Below are 15,852 nucleotides of genomic sequence, written 5' to 3' on the forward strand. Positions count from 1 at the left end.
AATGTATAAGATTCTTTGCTCTTGGCAACCAAGACGCTCAGCCTTGGTTACGGGCGCGTTTTTGTCTAGACAGACTTGGGGTGCGTTCGTAAATTCGTTAGTTATTCTGCTCCCTGGCACACTCAAAGAGAGTGCTCTGAAATCGTAGTAGATAGCCAGAGTGAATTTTCGAACGCACCCCTGATCTCCTCATAAAGTTTTCCAATTTGTGACATATGGGGGCGCTGTTCAATTACTTTTGAAGGCGTTGCTTTGTTGAGACTTTGTACTGTAACCTACAGCGCACTGTCGGTTTCCCCCCCCCAAATGTATTTTTTACGTCGTGGAGGAATGAGACTCTGATTGACACAGGTTCGTGTATTCCCTATTGCACACAGATGTGAAGTCGTATGTTATCATTGCTGCTTTGATACGTATACTTGACCTATAACTCACTGCTTTTAGGAAACTGTTTACAGCAACATTTGAACTAGCATCTTATTTAGCCACCTAGCTAAATAAGTGACTGACGCTAAGTAGCCCACTCCGGCACGGTTGTTTAAATGAAAGCGGTTATTCTCGCTGCGGGATATGGAACAAGGTTGCAGAGAGATGTTGATAACGACACGAGCGGAAGATTCAAACATCTGGCTGGCATTGCCAAGCCACTGCTTCCTGTGGGGCACTGTGCCTTGATATCTCACTGGGTCCAAGCTTTGAATACCACTGGATGCGTGGACACCGTCTTTGTCATTGTAAGTATCAAAGTACATTAGAGTATTTTATGTAAATTATTTTACTCCACATGTAACTGTACCTGGCCAACAGTTTCAACATTCATCAGTTCATTGGAACGTAAAACCCAATAAATATTTTAAGAATTTCGAAATACCTAAATTCATGTTTAAAGGACTGAGATTATGATATGTGGTGATAATGTCAACGATGACTATCTTTTTACCTTAACAGACCAATGCCCTTCACCACAAAGCATTTGAGGAGTGGGCCCTGGACTTCCCTAATGTCAAAGTACTAAGTGATGGAACAAAGAGCAATGAGGTTCGTCAGCTTGCATGATTTCCCCTGGGATAGTGTTGATCCATGTGCATTGTCCAGGTCAAATATGAATGATACATTTGACCATTTTTATTCCACAAGGACCGTCTTGGTGCTGTCGCCTGTCTTCAGCTAACAGTCAAGCACTTCAAGATCGAAGACCATGTAATAGTTATCGGAGGGTACGTTTGAAAAAGCCTTCACTTGACTCAATGTAAAAAAAACATTTACTGACTCATGCTGACACGCTCTTCTCCACACAGAGACACTTTGTTCAAGGAAGAGTTCAGTCTCATTAAAGTTAAAGAGAAGTTTTCTGACCTGCAAGCAATGTGTGAAGACAGCAGTCTGGTTCTTTCCTACCAATGTAAAGATGAGGGTGAGTGTGAAGTCAAATTGTGTGCTTTTGAAGTTTCATGCCAGCCCCAAAGAACTCAATCTATTTTATATCTCTATCCTGTTTTTTACACTAAAACCTTTCAAATGCTGCACAAATCACACGACTTGTTTGAAGCACATCCAGCTGGATAACATTTGTGAGAGATTATCATTACATGTAATAATATTAGAGTATACCAAACACCTTCCTAATGAGTTGTATTTCTGGATTTGCTCCCATAGAGACACAGAAGTATGGTATTTTGGAAGTCGATGAACACCTTCGGGTGCTCTGTATGAAGGAGAAACCTCTTCCCTCAGAGACAAAATCAAGGAGAGCAGTATGTGCAGACTAACACTTTTCTGTCCCTCCCTACAATATATATACAACCTCAATACTTTTCTTACTTTGGAATGTTTATAATTGCAACATTGAACACAGCAGATAAACCTTTGGTTTATGTTAAGGGCTCAAACTAGGAGCAAGTAATCTATTCGCTGATAAGCTCAAGAAGCATTTGCGACTTGCTACTAAACCTCCCAGTTTCCCAGTGTCTACATATTCGCCTATCGATAGTGTATGCCTTTGCCTATCGATAGTGTATGCCTTTGTTTTTTTTTTTGCAGTGTCCATGTTTCTACTTGTTTTCCAAGAAAATCCTTCATCTATTGGATGCCTTTCTTGATGAAAATAAGGTAAACAGTAATTTCCTTAATTTGCGCTGGTAATCCATCACTTGATATTAAACTAAAGCAGCTCTTTTGTCAAAGGAAGCACCAATCGAAGAAAAGGACGCACCTGGAAACTTTTTGTCATGGCTCATTTCAAGGTACTATTTCAAAATTGAGGATCAACATTCATGGCTGCAAAAACAATACATTCTCTCAGTATACTTTCCCTTTTCCCACCACAGAAAGCCTGTGTATATTCATCAGATTTCTGGCCGTTTTGATGTGGGAAACCTGCCCTCCTATGTTGAATGTGACCGGTACTTCAGAGAAAATCTTCAAGATGTGAAGTCTTATATGATGTAGTGTGCACAGAGCCATGTTTGAGATTTACAATTTTCTTCACATTGCCACTTTATTTGTGCCTTAAATATTAAACATATTTTGAAAATATTCAAATTATATTAATCAAAATGTGTATTTGTATATTTATTGGAAATTAACACATCTGTTCATATTGTAGTTCACTGTGACCCTAATTAAGAGGATGACTTAGTTGCTTTGTCAAGTGTAAAACATTTTTTTAAATGAAATGTTATGCTGGTGTAAGGAGTCTCTTGCACTTGTCTGAGGCCTTCTCGTGGCTGTTTTCCATCTTTGCAATGCGGGAACCAAACTGCATGGCTCTCTTAGGCAGTAGAGCAGATGCCCCCAGACCCAGTTTCTTGGCAGCCAGCCTCAGCAGCAGTTTCTCCCCTACACCTCGAGGCAGGGACAGATCTGCCTTATCAGACACTGGCAGGGCATTCAGGAAACACACCACATCCTCGTCCAAATAGGGAAACCTATAAAAGGCCAACAAAAACATCCAGCATATCACCATTCATTCAAATACACAAAAGTATGTGGACACCCCTTTCAAATGAGTGGATTCGGCTATTTAAGCCACACCCGTTGCATTAAATCGAGCACGCGGCCATGCAATCTCCATAGACAAATATTGGCAGTATAATGGCCTTACTGAAGAGCTCAGTGACTTTCAATGTGGCACCGTCATAAGATGCCACTTTTCCAACAAATCAGTTGGTCAAATTTCTGTCCTGCTAGAGCTGCCCCGTTAAACTAAGTGCTGTTATTGTGAAGGGGATAAGTCTAGGAGCAACAACGGCTCAACCGCAAAGTGGTAGGCCACACAAGCTCACGGAATGGGACCGGCGTGTGATTTTGCGCATAAAAATCATGTCCTCGGTTGGAACACTCACTACCGAGTTCCAAGCAGAACTGTTCGTCTGGAGCTTCATGAAATGGGTTTCCACGGGCAAGCAGCCGCACACAAGCCTAAGATCACAATGTCAAGCATCAGCTGGAGTGGTGTAAAGCTTGTCGCCATTGGAATCTGGAGCAGTGGAAACGTGTTCTCTGGCATGATGAATCACGCTTCACCATCTGGAAATCCAACGGACGAACCTGGGTTTGGCAGATGCCAAGAGACCGCTACCTTCCGAATGCATAGTGCCAACTGTAAGGTTTGTTGAAGGATGAATAATGGTCTGGGGCTGTTTTTCATGGTTCAGGCTAGGCCCCTTAGTTCCAGTGAATGGAAATCTTAATGAAACCGCATAGTTACATTCTAGACGATTCTGTGCTTCCAACTTTGTGGAACAGTTTGGGGAAGGCCCTTTGCTGTTTCGACATGCATAAAGCGAGATCCATACAGAAATGGTTTGTTGAGATCATGTGGAAGAACTTGACTGGCCTGCAGAGCCCTGACCTCAACCCCAGCGAACACCTTTGGGAAGAATTGGAATGCCGACTGCGAGCCAGGCCTAATCGCCCAACATCAGTGCCCGACCGTACTAATGTTCTTGTGGCTGAATGGAAGCAAGACCCCATAGCAATTTTCCAACATCTAGTGGAAAGCCTTCCCAGAAGAGTGGAGGCTGTTATAGCAGCAAAGGGGGGGGGGGGGGACCAACTCCATATTGATGACCATGATTTTGGAATGAGATGTTTGACGAGCAGGTGTCCACATACTTTGTCATGTAGTGTATTTTTGGTACTGGAAAATCTGATTGCTTCTAATGACCAAGACTTGCCTAGCCTCCTTCCCGTGGTCCCCTATGATTCTGTCATCTCGACCCAGATTCCTTGTAGAGATTCTGCCTAGCTCCATGGCCAGCTCTTGGACCAGACCCTCTTGCCCAGAGGTCTTGAAGCGGACTCGGTGTCTGGAGTACCCTGCCAGCTGCTCATCCGCTCCAATACCGGTCAAAATCACCTGCCATCACAGAGCAGTGGAACAGACAATTTACTTGAAAGGTTGTTAATTGGGTCTGCTTTTTTTTTTTTTTTTTTTGTGAAAATAAATGAGTTAGAATATGAAAGACTTTATTCACAACTTGTAAATGGAATGTTCCTTATTATTTTAACCATTTGATACTCTACTGTACCTTGGCAGATGATGTGAACCCCCTCTCTTCGTTGCTTTCTGTGAGGAAGCCGGTTCCTCTCGCCGCAAACCACACAGCACATCCAATGCTGTCATCCAGCACGGTATCCAATGGGTGCACCAGGTGACAGATGTGCTCCTGGCGCATTTTCTGCAGCTCTTCCCGAGAAACGTTGATTTCAACAAAATTCCATCTTCTCTCTGGGTTCAAGTCCTGAAGCTCTTGCAGACCTGCTCTACCAGTGATCCTGTCTGGAACGCCGAAGGGGTTGTACACATTGGAATCAGGAACGTCAGTTTTAGAATCCATTGGCTTCGTTTTGTGCTTTTTGCTTTTTTTGGTAGACTCCTTCACAATTTTTGGTTCCTGCAGTTTGAATGCCACATTAAGAAGATCGATTGGTTGGTGGGTTGGGATGTGGCGGTCGGCCAGGGCAGCCAGAACCATGGAATCAATCCCTCCTGAGAAAAGAATTGCAATTGCTGCCTGGTCATTGGTCAGTGGTGATGTCACCTGTGTATCAAAGGGAAGACATTGCACACGCCTCCGTACTGCCTCACTGAGAACATCAATGAGACGATTTACCACAGGCTCTCTCACACCAGATTTTAGCAATACCTCCAGGTCTTCAACTGAGGACTGTAAGCTTGGATCATGTTCTATCTCCAACAACTGAGGGATTGACATGTTCAGTGGGCAAACTGGAGACGTGAGGGAGAGACCTGAATTGTTCATCATTGCTGAGGTGTAACTTGGTAGACCCTCCCACTTAGATTCATGACTAACAGACAATAGATTATCGCCTGCGTGGACCCATGGATAAACCTCAAAGGTCAAACAGCCAGACTCTGCAAACGCCCTCAGATCAATCCTGTAAACACCAACTGCTGGAACCTCTTGCCACTGTGGTGGTCGGTCAGAGCCAGGGAGACAGGCAGCCACAGACGTCAGAGTCAAAGACTTCTCCTCAGAATCATATTGCCAAAGCAGGCTTCGCCGGCCAAAGAAGTCTCTCCCAAACCAAAGATAGTGTCCAGCCTGTTGGTAATAAGTGAAAGCCCAGGGTCCTCGGACATTGCCCAGGACAGACAGGATCTCTGTAGGGCTGTGGCAGGCTGCAAGGTGGTGGGAAAGAACGTCAGTGTCATTCTCTTCTGGTCTCAATAACAGTCCTCCAAAAACCTCTCCATTCCACATCAATACATTGCTGTTACAGTCTTGTGCTGGCTGAGGGGCAGGGCAACCTCTCATATGAAGTACGTGAGCAGAGAACAGACACTGGTAGTGGGGATTTGAAGCTGTTTTGGTGATGTTGCAACTGGAGTTAGGCCCTCTTTTCCTTAGGTTTTCATGCACACGCTTCTCCAGCACAAGCTGGGAGGGGGACAAGCTCAGTACACAGCAAATACCACACATATTTATAGCTAGTAAGGCCTTATTTGTAGTTCCGTCGCAGATTGAGTAGATTCTACATATCCTTCTTCATGTTGTCGAGTTCCTCTGAGGGAAGAGAAGTTCACATGTAGTGTATCTCACAAAAATAATGGTTAAGAGAGAACAAAACTTTAACACAAACATGGTAATTCTTACTTTTGCATGAAGCAAGAGTCTGCCCTCTGTCTGCCAAGAAGAATATGTTACTGTTGGGCTGTTGAACATAGACCCTCTGAAAGGAATATGCATCAAGATTAGCATTATCTTCACAGGAACATCACACCTTAAAGAAATTAAACTAGGTTTTACATTTTATTAACCACTTCTTACCCGGTTTTTCTTCAGATTGGAGAGTTCATCAAACACAATTTTCTGTTCCTTGATCTGCAGAAACATGACTTTCAGTGAAAAAAAAACAGATAATATAGACATGAGTTCAGTTCAGAGAACTTTCATGAAAAGATGGCACAACCAAAGAGAGATGGCCATTAGCCTAAAGATTGACTTTACTCGCCCAATTTCCCTGTAAGGTCTGAATGGCAGGTCAACCAGAATCTGGGTACAGCAGACTGTCTCCTTTAAGACCCGGAAGCAGCCATTCACCAGCTTTTCAAGCTTAATACATGTCAAATTACGTTCTGTACATACCAAAGAATGGAGTTTCACTGAGCAACTACCGTCATTACTGCCGTCCCGGCCGGTATGTACAAAAAAGGTCTACATAAAAAGTTACATGCAACCAAAAATAATGTAGTCTGGAAAGAATCCAGTTGTTTTTGAGAGAAGTCTTTTGAAAGAAGTATTGTTTTTGAGGAAGTGCGCATGCGCCTGTTCTGCACCCCCTGCAATATTAGTAAATATAATTCAAATACACTAACTAAAGCATATCTAGAAATATACAATCACTAAAAAGATACCCTATATTGTGTACTTAATCTTCTTACATATTATTGCATTCCGTGTAGCGCAGGTGAAACAGATTGATATGACGTTCATAGCATGTGTTGTAGTACGAGACCGGCATAGGTCTCAAGTCCAGTCTCGAGACCACAAGAGTGTCTCAGTCTTGTGTTGGATACATTTGTACTCAGTCTTGAAAGCGAGGACTCATTTCTTCCTGAGACCAGCAGGTAAAAAACAACTCAGAATTAGCTTCCATTTTGTCAGAGCATAAAACCGCATCTGCAGGCCAAATATACACACTACTTTCTTGAAACAATATCTTAACAGCCTTTATATCTATTATAGACATGTTTGCGCAGTGGCAAACCTATAGGGCTTCAGTGTGTGACAGGTTTTTGATTCTGAAAGGACAGCATCCCTAATACCAATGCACTCATGTTTTCATTGGGCGTTGCATATGCTCACTTCTTAATCCCCACTGATGCGTATCAAAGTAGTGTAGTGGAGGAATATGATTTATCTGTAGTAAAATAGAGAAATCATGCACAAAGTAGTCTACACAATCGCGAAGCATGTGAAATATATTCAACTGTGCGCCACACACAGCCTAGTTTCCACAGAATATCGTCTGCAGGCAGCAAGAATATGCACTTCAACTGGTTTTGGCATGGAGCAACTCACAGAAGAATGACATCGGTAGCCGGGAGGTTAGGAAAGACGTTTCAACTTATGACATCTACCAGTAAACCAGGTATTGAAAAAGTTTAGTCTGAGGTGTTGGTTAGTAGGCTATTTGTAATGTACAATTGTCGCGCTGTTTGCGTCAGGGGCGTAGACATGGATGGACCTGGGTGAGCCAGGCCCATCCAATCAGATTGATGTGGTTTAAGCATTGTTGTGGACTTCGAATAAATACAAAAATGTGAAGGTCTAAATAAAAAAAGTGAATGAGTGAAAATCTATTGGAAAACAGGATTTTTCACGCAGGGTGCCTTTCCTTCACTGGGCTAGCCGTTTGGGAACTTTCTGGCAAAATTAGAGTATACCCACTTCTCTAGGCACCACTACACAGGGCTGATGGAAAGACACCGCATGATGTTAATTAAGCACTGCAGTGCATCTCCTCCTCATGGACTGCACCAGATTTGCCAGTTATTGCTATGAGATGTTACCCCACTCTTCCACCAAGGCACCTGCAAGTTCCCGGACATTTCGGGGGGGACCCTAGCCCTCACCCTCCAATCCAACAGGTCCCAGATGTGATCCGGGCTCTTCGCTGGCCATGGCAGAACACTGACATTCCTGTCTTGCAGGAAATCACACACAGAACAAGCAGTATGGCTGGTAGCACTGTCATGCTGGAGGGTCATGTTAGGATGAGCCTGCAGGAAGGGTATCACATGAGGGAGGAGGATGTCTTCCCTGTAACGAAAATGTCCTGCACAGAAGCAGAGTTCGAGAATAACCTGTAAACCCATGTTATCCTTAGAGAGAAACTTGGATGTGTCAAACGACATGAACCGGCGAGTGCAGCTAGAATAACTCTGGTTTATCCACCCCAACCTCCCCTCGCTGAGCCCATCGAAAACGTCGTCTCTGTGACCCAGAGGCCGCAATATGTCCAAAGCATGTTGAAATCACTACTAGTCAGGCTTCATTCCGGGCCTACTTTTTGCACGGTAACGGCTGTCAGACTGAGCGAGTTACAATCAAGTGGGGCACCTCGACCTCGGCACGGCCTAGAGAATACCGTGATGCCATATGACAACACTTTCAGTGTTAATTTCAGCCTGTCCATTTGGTGATGGTTCATCACTGTTTAAACTTATTGGAAATGGACAAAAGTCAGCCATCCATCAGTCAATAAGATATCATACTGACACCGAACTGAAACATTCTGACACCAAAGCAAACCCACTTTGTCCAACTCGTTTAGAAGCCAACTATCCCATTTCAGAGCCGGCCCACAATTCACAGCGCCTTCTGTTAAAACCATTAAAAAGTCTTAAAACACATTTACGTTTTAGCTGCGGGTCCAGTTCTGACATTGTCTAGACCTAGCTGAGGTGACCCAGAATGTTTTAATCTATTTGTACTGTATTGCAATCTGTCTCATGTTCTACAGATCATCCGCATTGAGATTGAATTCTGTTGAATTGTGAAGTGGACTAAACTCATTAAAATAACATTGCCTCTCTTTCAGATCTGCCAAGCACACCTCTGCCAACTTCTCCCTGTGCTGACCACCAATGGACAGTGCCCAAGAGAGCTGCCGATGATGGGCTCCTGGCCAAGCACCACAGGGAAAGACATCCTGAAGCAGGTGGATGGGACATACAGCTGTGCCATCAGCTCTACCACCAGTATCAAGACTCTCATTGCCATTAACTGCTACAGCTAAACTAATTTACTAAATGTTTATTGCACCATATAGTATTGTTTTTTTTCCATACAAGATCTAGGGTGACTGTGCCTCAGAGTTGTTGGGTAAGCTCCTTCCTGGTTGGCCATGCCTGTTTAACAGGCCCACAGTCTCCCAACCCATCAGTCCCCAGTAATTATGCTGCAATAGCTTATGTTCCGGGGGCTAGGGTCAGCTTTTCTTATCTGGGTTTACTGTGGGTTCTTAGGCATGCTCCCACTAATCCCCACCCTCCCTGTATAATTTCTGGACAACCTGAGCCCCTGGGTCGTGCTGCTGCTCCAACTGCAGCTGTGTACTCCTGGCCTGATTTCACGGGGCGTGCTACCTTATCCCGGACCCTTGATTGAGCTCAGCCAGGTAGTCACTGTTCTAGACTGGGTAACGAACGCACTTTGACAACTGCTGATGTAAAAAAAAAGGGCTTTATAAAAATAAATTGGATTGATTGATTAAAATTGGCTAAAACAAGTTCTGAAAACATGAACGGTGTTTGTAGGCCTATGTACCACGTATACCTGTCCTGATTAATGTGAGTTCCATTTCTCTCTGTTGCAGCTTGGTGGGGGGGGGCCCAGGAGCTTTTCTCTGTGCACCATGTACCTGTATTAGCTGCCCACATCAGTGTGAATACCTACCACAACAATAGTCATGCATTTGTAACAAGAGCAGTGAGTTTGTATATCCTTATTTTGCTAAATGTAAATGTTTAGCTGATCTGGACTACATTTTAATTTAAATGGTTCTCTAGGATGACTAACAGCCATCATTATCAATGACCACCATCCACATGCACTCCACCACCACTTTTCTAATGAACACTCCTCTTCAATCAGCATATTGTACATGGATCAGCAACGTGTTCTATGTATTTATGATTAATATTCCCTTTTGTCAATAACAGCTGTTACATATCATGGCAACATGCTTGACTGAAAATCTTTAAAAACGCATATATATATATATATATACTTTATGGAGATTATGGGGGTGATTCGGTTTTAATAATTTAATTTATTATGTCAAAGTTCTCAATTAGGAAGACGGTACTGTTCAAAATGCATGTTTATGACTGTTCACAGGACTCTACAAATGTTGTTGAACAAGCATCACGGATGAAGGACGGGTAAGAAAACACACCTTCACCAAATCATCCAAATGTTGTTGAACAAGCATCACGGATGAAGGACGGGTAAGAAAACACACCTTCACCAAATCATCCAAATGTTGTTGAACAAGCATCACGGATGAAGGACGGGTAAGAAAACACACCTTCACCAAATCATCCAAATGTTTGCTTCATGGACAATTGAAAATAAATACAGAATAAATTGTGTTTCTAATGACTCTTTATGCTAAATGTGAGTATTTAGCAGGTCTATGGTTTTGAAATGTTTTAAATATATACAGCTGAAGTCGAAGGTTTACATACACCTAAAAATTCCCAGTCTTCGGTCAGTTAGGATCACCACTTTATTTTAAGAATGTGAAATGTCAGAATAATAGGAGAGAGAATTATTTATTTAAGCTTTTATTTCTTTCATCACGTTCCCAGTGGGTCAGAAGTTTACATACACTCAATTAGTATTTGGTAGCATTGCCTTTAAATTGTTTAACTTGGGTCAAACGTTTTGAGTGGCCTTCCACAAGCTTCCCACAATAAGTTGACTGAATTTTGGCCCATTCCTCCTGACAGAGCTGGTGTAACTGAGTCTGGTTTGTAGGCCTCCTTGCTCGCACACGCTTTTTCAGTTCTGCCCACAATTGTTCTATGGGATTGAGGTCAGGGCATTGTGATGGCCACTCCAATACCTTGACTTTGTTGTCCTTAAGCCATTTTGCCACAACTTTGGAAGTATGCTTGGGGTCATTGTCCATTTGGAAGACCCATTTGCGACCAAGCTTTAACTTCCTGAGTGATGTCTTGAGATGTTGCTTCAATATATCCACATAATTTCCCTTACTCATGATGTAATCTATTTTGTGAAGTGCATCAGTCCCTCCTGCAGCAGAGCACCCCCACAACATGATGCTGCCACCCCCATGCTTCACGGTCGGGATGGTGTTCTTCGGCTTGCAAGCCACCCCCCCCCCTTTTTTTCCTCCAAACATAATGATGGTCATTATGGCCTAACAGTTCTATTTTTGTTTCATCAGACCAGAGGACATTTCTCCAAAAAGTAGATCTTTGTCCCCATGTGCAATTGCAAACCGTAGTCTGGCTTTTTTATGGCGGTTTTGGAGCAGTGGCTTCTTCCTTGCTGAGCGGCCTTCCAGGTTATGTCGATGTAGGACTCGTTTTATTGTGGCTATAGATACTTTTGTACCTGTTTCCTCTAGCATCTTCACAAGGTCCTTTGCTGTTGTCTGGGATTGATTTGCACTTTTCGCACCAAAGTACATTCATCTCTAGGAGACAGAACGTCTCCTTCCTGAGCGGTATGATGGCTGTGTGGTCCCATGGTGTTTATACTTGCGTACTATTGTTTGTACAGATGAACGTGGTACCTTCAGGTGTTTGGAAATTGCTCCCAAGGATGAACCAGACTTGTGGAAGTCTACATTTTTTGGGCTGATTTCTTTTGATTTTCCCATGATGTTAAGCAAAGAGGCACGGAGTTTGAAGGTAGGCCTTGAAATACATCCACAGGTACACCTCCAATTGACTCAAATGATGTCAATTAGCCTATCAGAAGCTCTAAATCCATGACATTTTCTGGAATTTTCCAAGCCATTTAAAGGCACAGTCAATTTAGTGTATGTAAACTTCTGACCCACTGGAATTGTGATTCAGTGAATTATAAGTGAAATAATCTGTCTGTAAACAATTGTTGGGAAAATTACTTGTCATGCAAAGTAGATGTCCTAACCGACTTGCCAAAACTATAGTTTGTTAACAAGAAATTTGTGGAGTGGTTGAAAAACGAGCTTTAATGACTCCAACTAAGCGTATGTAAACTTCCGACTTTAACTGTATAAACTCAGCAAAAAGGAAACATCCCCTTTTCAGGACCCTGTCTTTCAAAGATAACTCGTAAAAATGCAAACAACTTCACAGATCTGCATTGTAAGGGTTTAAACACTGTTTCCCATGCTTGTTCAATGAACCATAAACAATTAATGACCATGCACCTGTGAAACGGTAGTTAAGACACTAACAGCTTACAGACAGTAGGCAATTAAAGTCACAGTTATGAACAGGACACTAAAGAGACCTTTCTATTGACTCTGAAAAACACCAAAAGAAAGATGCCCAGGGTCCATGCTCATCTGCGTGAACGTGCCTTAGGCATGCTGCAAGGAGGCATGAGTACTGCAGATGTGGCCATACTGTGAGACGCCTAAGACAGCGCTACAGGGAGACAGAATGGATAGCTGATCGGTACAGCCAAACATCACACCTGCGGGACAGGTACAGGATGGCAACAACAACTGCCCGAGTTACAACAGGAACACACAATCCCTCCATCAGTGCTCAAACTGTCCGCAATAGGCTGAGAGAGGCTGGACGGAGGGCTTGTAAGCCTGTTGTAAGGCAGGTCCTCACCAGACATCACCTTCAACAACGTCGCCTATGGACACAAACCCACCGTCGCTCGACCGGACAGGACTGGCAAAAAGTGAACTTCACTGACGAGTCGCGGTTTTGTCTCACCAGGGGTGGTCAGATTCGCATGTATCGTCGGAGGAATGAGCGTTACACCGAGGCCTGTACTCTGTTTTCAATTTGGAGGTGGAGTTTCCGTCATAGTCTGGGGCTGTGTGTCACAGCATCATCGGACTGAGGTTGTTGTCATTGCAGGCAATCTCAACGCTGTGCATTACAGGGAAGACATCCTCCTCCCTCACACTGACATGACCATGCCACACTGCTTGTTCTGTATGTGATTTCCTGCAAGACAGGAATGTCAGTGTTCTGCCCTGGCCAACGAAGAGTCCAGATCTCAATCCCATTGAGCACCTCTGGGACCTGTTGGATTGGAGGGTGAGGGCTAGGGCCATTCCACCCAGAAATGTCCGGGAACTTGCAGGTACCTTGGTGGATGTGGTGTAACAGCCTTATTAGTTTTGAGCTGGATTATGATCTGTAAACGAAATTAACACTTTATGAATATTTGTTTTTGCTGTCTTTTGACGAAGTGAAGTGGGCAATATGGAATATATTGGCAGAAGGGAGAATTAGTGAGTGACTTCATGGATGTATAAACGGAGTGCATCCCTAAATGACATGGACGGGGAATAAGCAGGTAAATGTAGAGCGTGTCAATGACAACAACAAAAAAACGGTTTAGAGAAATAACATTACTTAGGATAAAATTAGATAACGTTACATATGTTAGCAGGACGGGGCTAGCAAGTTGTTTTCAAAACATTGGACCAACTTGAGCACTGATATCTCAATTTTCTAGATAGCAAATCCAACCAAACACGCCTTAACAATAATTTAACAACAACATAAGTACTTCGACCGATTTCTCTGTAAAAAAAAAACGTTAGATCCAGTCTATGACATTAGCCAGAAGGCTCTGCTGCTAGCAATCAGTCAAGTCTATGGAAGAGGTAGCTAGCTAGCATCAGCTTTGTAGTGGTTATAACTACTACTATGTTGAAACACTCGTTTTTAAATGTCCTTACATTTCTCACAAGCACAGTATTGTAGATTTTATATTACGCGAATATAATTTAGTAATTCTAACGAATTTAAACCATATTTAACGAGATATCCTCCCTGTTGGTTAATGCCTGACGCACCGGAAACGGCTCCCCCAGTAAGAGGGCTTGGAAAGTTCGAGCGTGTAACATGTATTGAGGCAATTGAGAGTTTAGATGGACTATTTGGCTGCCAGAAACTCCGATTCTGACTAATTTAGCTGCCTATCTGCTCATTTCCCACACCAACAATCTGGAATTATCTAACGTTACCTTTTTGTTTAATTCCTCCTTCAGCGTAGACTCTTCCTCATCAATGTTTTCGTTCTCTCGCTGGTTCTTTGCAGACATTTTGATAAGGTAACACACAGCGAAGATATCTTATTTATTACCTAGCTAGCACTAGCAGACGAAAAACATTGTACAAGCAAGAGAGGTCAACGAGGTCTGAGTACTTTTATATATCATGGCGGTCCGCAAACAACCATTTAAGGTGCATGCCGCCCCCTACTGTGTTGGAGTGTGCGAGCAATCATGTTCTGCCTAATTCTGTACTACTACGAAAATAAAATGCCATTACAATGAGCCCGTCCTCCTATAGCTCCTCCCACCAGCCTCCACTGATGCGGAAACAATCCACCCTTAGAATTATTCAGCATGTCAATAACCATTTCGACATTAACATCTGTTACCCCCAATAATTATTTTGCCATATCCACTATGACCTTCAATCTGGCATTTCTGCTTTCCACATGTTGATAACCTTACCAATGAAAGCTATGAAGTGTATTCACTATCAAACTGTCCTCTGACACAGCACATTCATGATCTCAAGATTTCTGAAAAGGTCTCGAAAACATGCCAGGACCAGCAGAAGCACCAACCCCAACAGTAGATCCACATAGTACAGGAGCAGCCATGGAAGCGCCATCAGTTCGCACTGTAGTTCCACCAATGTCTCTTACAGCCTGTGCATATGATACATCATGACTGATTCTATATTTCTGGGCCTCTCTAGCCTCTCTCCACCTGGCATCCACCAAATGCTGCACTATGTCGTCGTCGTCCCCCATGTCCCATTTTTTGGCATTTAAAACACCACACTGGGGATGGGAGAAATTCTCTGACAATGAAACTAAAAAATCCTATCTGTATTTTTCCAGGCAAAACCTTCTGAAACCTCAGCAGCTCTGATAAACTTTCACTTCTTTGACACCCTTTCCTACTGATCAACCCTTTGGCCTCAATCTTACAGAATCCCCCTGCCGAGGGTGCTGTAGGACTAATTTCCAGCGGGTGTTGTTGTTTTTGTCTGCCTGGAGCTGCAGTGTCTGACTCTCACCCATCCTCACTCTTTCTCCCACTCACTATAGAGAATGATATCTCCTCCAGCTCATGGCTTCATCCAATCGGACAAGCCATGTGTCTCACCCCTGGGCACACCCTGATTGGCCAGCCACCCTGACCCATGCTCTCCAAGGAAGTAAATATTGCCCGTACCTGAACGGTATTATTCCAGTCTTTGAGTAGACATATGTGCATGGAATGTTTGACTATAAAGTAAGCCGGCCAGAGGTAGGCCTGATCACCGACAATAATGAGAGCCTATAGGGAGGAGGTCAGAGACCTGGCAGTGTAGTGCCAGGACAACAACCTCTCCCTCAGTATGAGCAAGACAAAGGAGCTGATCGTGGACTATAGGAAAATGAGGGCCGAACAGGCCCCCATTAACATCGATGGGGCTAAAGTGGAGCGGGTTGAGAGTTAAGTTCCTTGGTGTCCACATCACCAACAAAAACAATTCTGGTCCAAACACACCAAGACAGTTGTGAAGAGGGCACGACAACACCTTTTCCCACTCAGGAGACTGAAAAGATTTGGCATGGGTCCCCATATCCTCAAAAAATTCTA

General features: G+C 43.4%; 3 protein-coding genes across 4 annotated transcripts; 1 reads left to right on the top strand and 2 right to left on the bottom strand.

Annotated features, from left to right (window-relative positions):
* The first annotated feature begins 10 nt into the window (after positions 1 to 10).
* On the top strand, positions 11 to 2,556 carry zgc:136439 (uncharacterized protein LOC678627 homolog). Of its 2 annotated transcripts, none has more exons than XM_029674654.2 (8): positions 11 to 734; positions 949 to 1,038; positions 1,138 to 1,217; positions 1,299 to 1,414; positions 1,657 to 1,754; positions 2,041 to 2,109; positions 2,171 to 2,243; positions 2,328 to 2,556. In XM_029674654.2, exons 1-8 carry the CDS (start codon positions 543 to 545, stop codon positions 2,429 to 2,431), a joined length of 822 nt encoding a protein of 273 aa, XP_029530514.1. In that variant the 5' UTR covers positions 11 to 542; the 3' UTR covers positions 2,432 to 2,556. The 2 variants fall into 2 exon arrangements, with proteins under 2 accessions (XP_029530514.1, XP_029530332.1); XM_029674472.2 differs by having other exon boundaries at positions 2,185 to 2,243.
* asnsd1 (asparagine synthetase domain containing 1) lies at positions 2,557 to 5,948 on the bottom strand. Its single transcript, XM_029674132.2, has 3 exons — positions 4,533 to 5,948; positions 4,179 to 4,360; positions 2,557 to 2,927 (listed from the first exon to the last, which is right to left on the bottom strand). The coding sequence occupies exons 1-3, from the start codon at positions 5,946 to 5,948 to the stop codon at positions 2,678 to 2,680; spliced, it is 1,848 nt and encodes a 615-aa protein (XP_029529992.2). The 3' UTR covers positions 2,557 to 2,677.
* LOC115138230 (ASNSD1 upstream open reading frame protein) lies at positions 5,943 to 14,427 on the bottom strand. Its single transcript, XM_029674920.2, has 4 exons — positions 14,215 to 14,427; positions 6,297 to 6,350; positions 6,123 to 6,198; positions 5,943 to 6,032 (listed from the first exon to the last, which is right to left on the bottom strand). The coding sequence occupies exons 1-4, from the start codon at positions 14,290 to 14,292 to the stop codon at positions 6,001 to 6,003; spliced, it is 240 nt and encodes a 79-aa protein (XP_029530780.1). The 5' UTR covers positions 14,293 to 14,427; the 3' UTR covers positions 5,943 to 6,000.
* Positions 14,428 to 15,852: the final 1,425 nt, after the last annotated feature.

This window comes from Oncorhynchus nerka, linkage group LG1, assembly GCF_034236695.1.
Source record: "Oncorhynchus nerka isolate Pitt River linkage group LG1, Oner_Uvic_2.0, whole genome shotgun sequence".
Lineage (NCBI taxonomy): Eukaryota > Metazoa > Chordata > Actinopteri > Salmoniformes > Salmonidae > Oncorhynchus > Oncorhynchus nerka.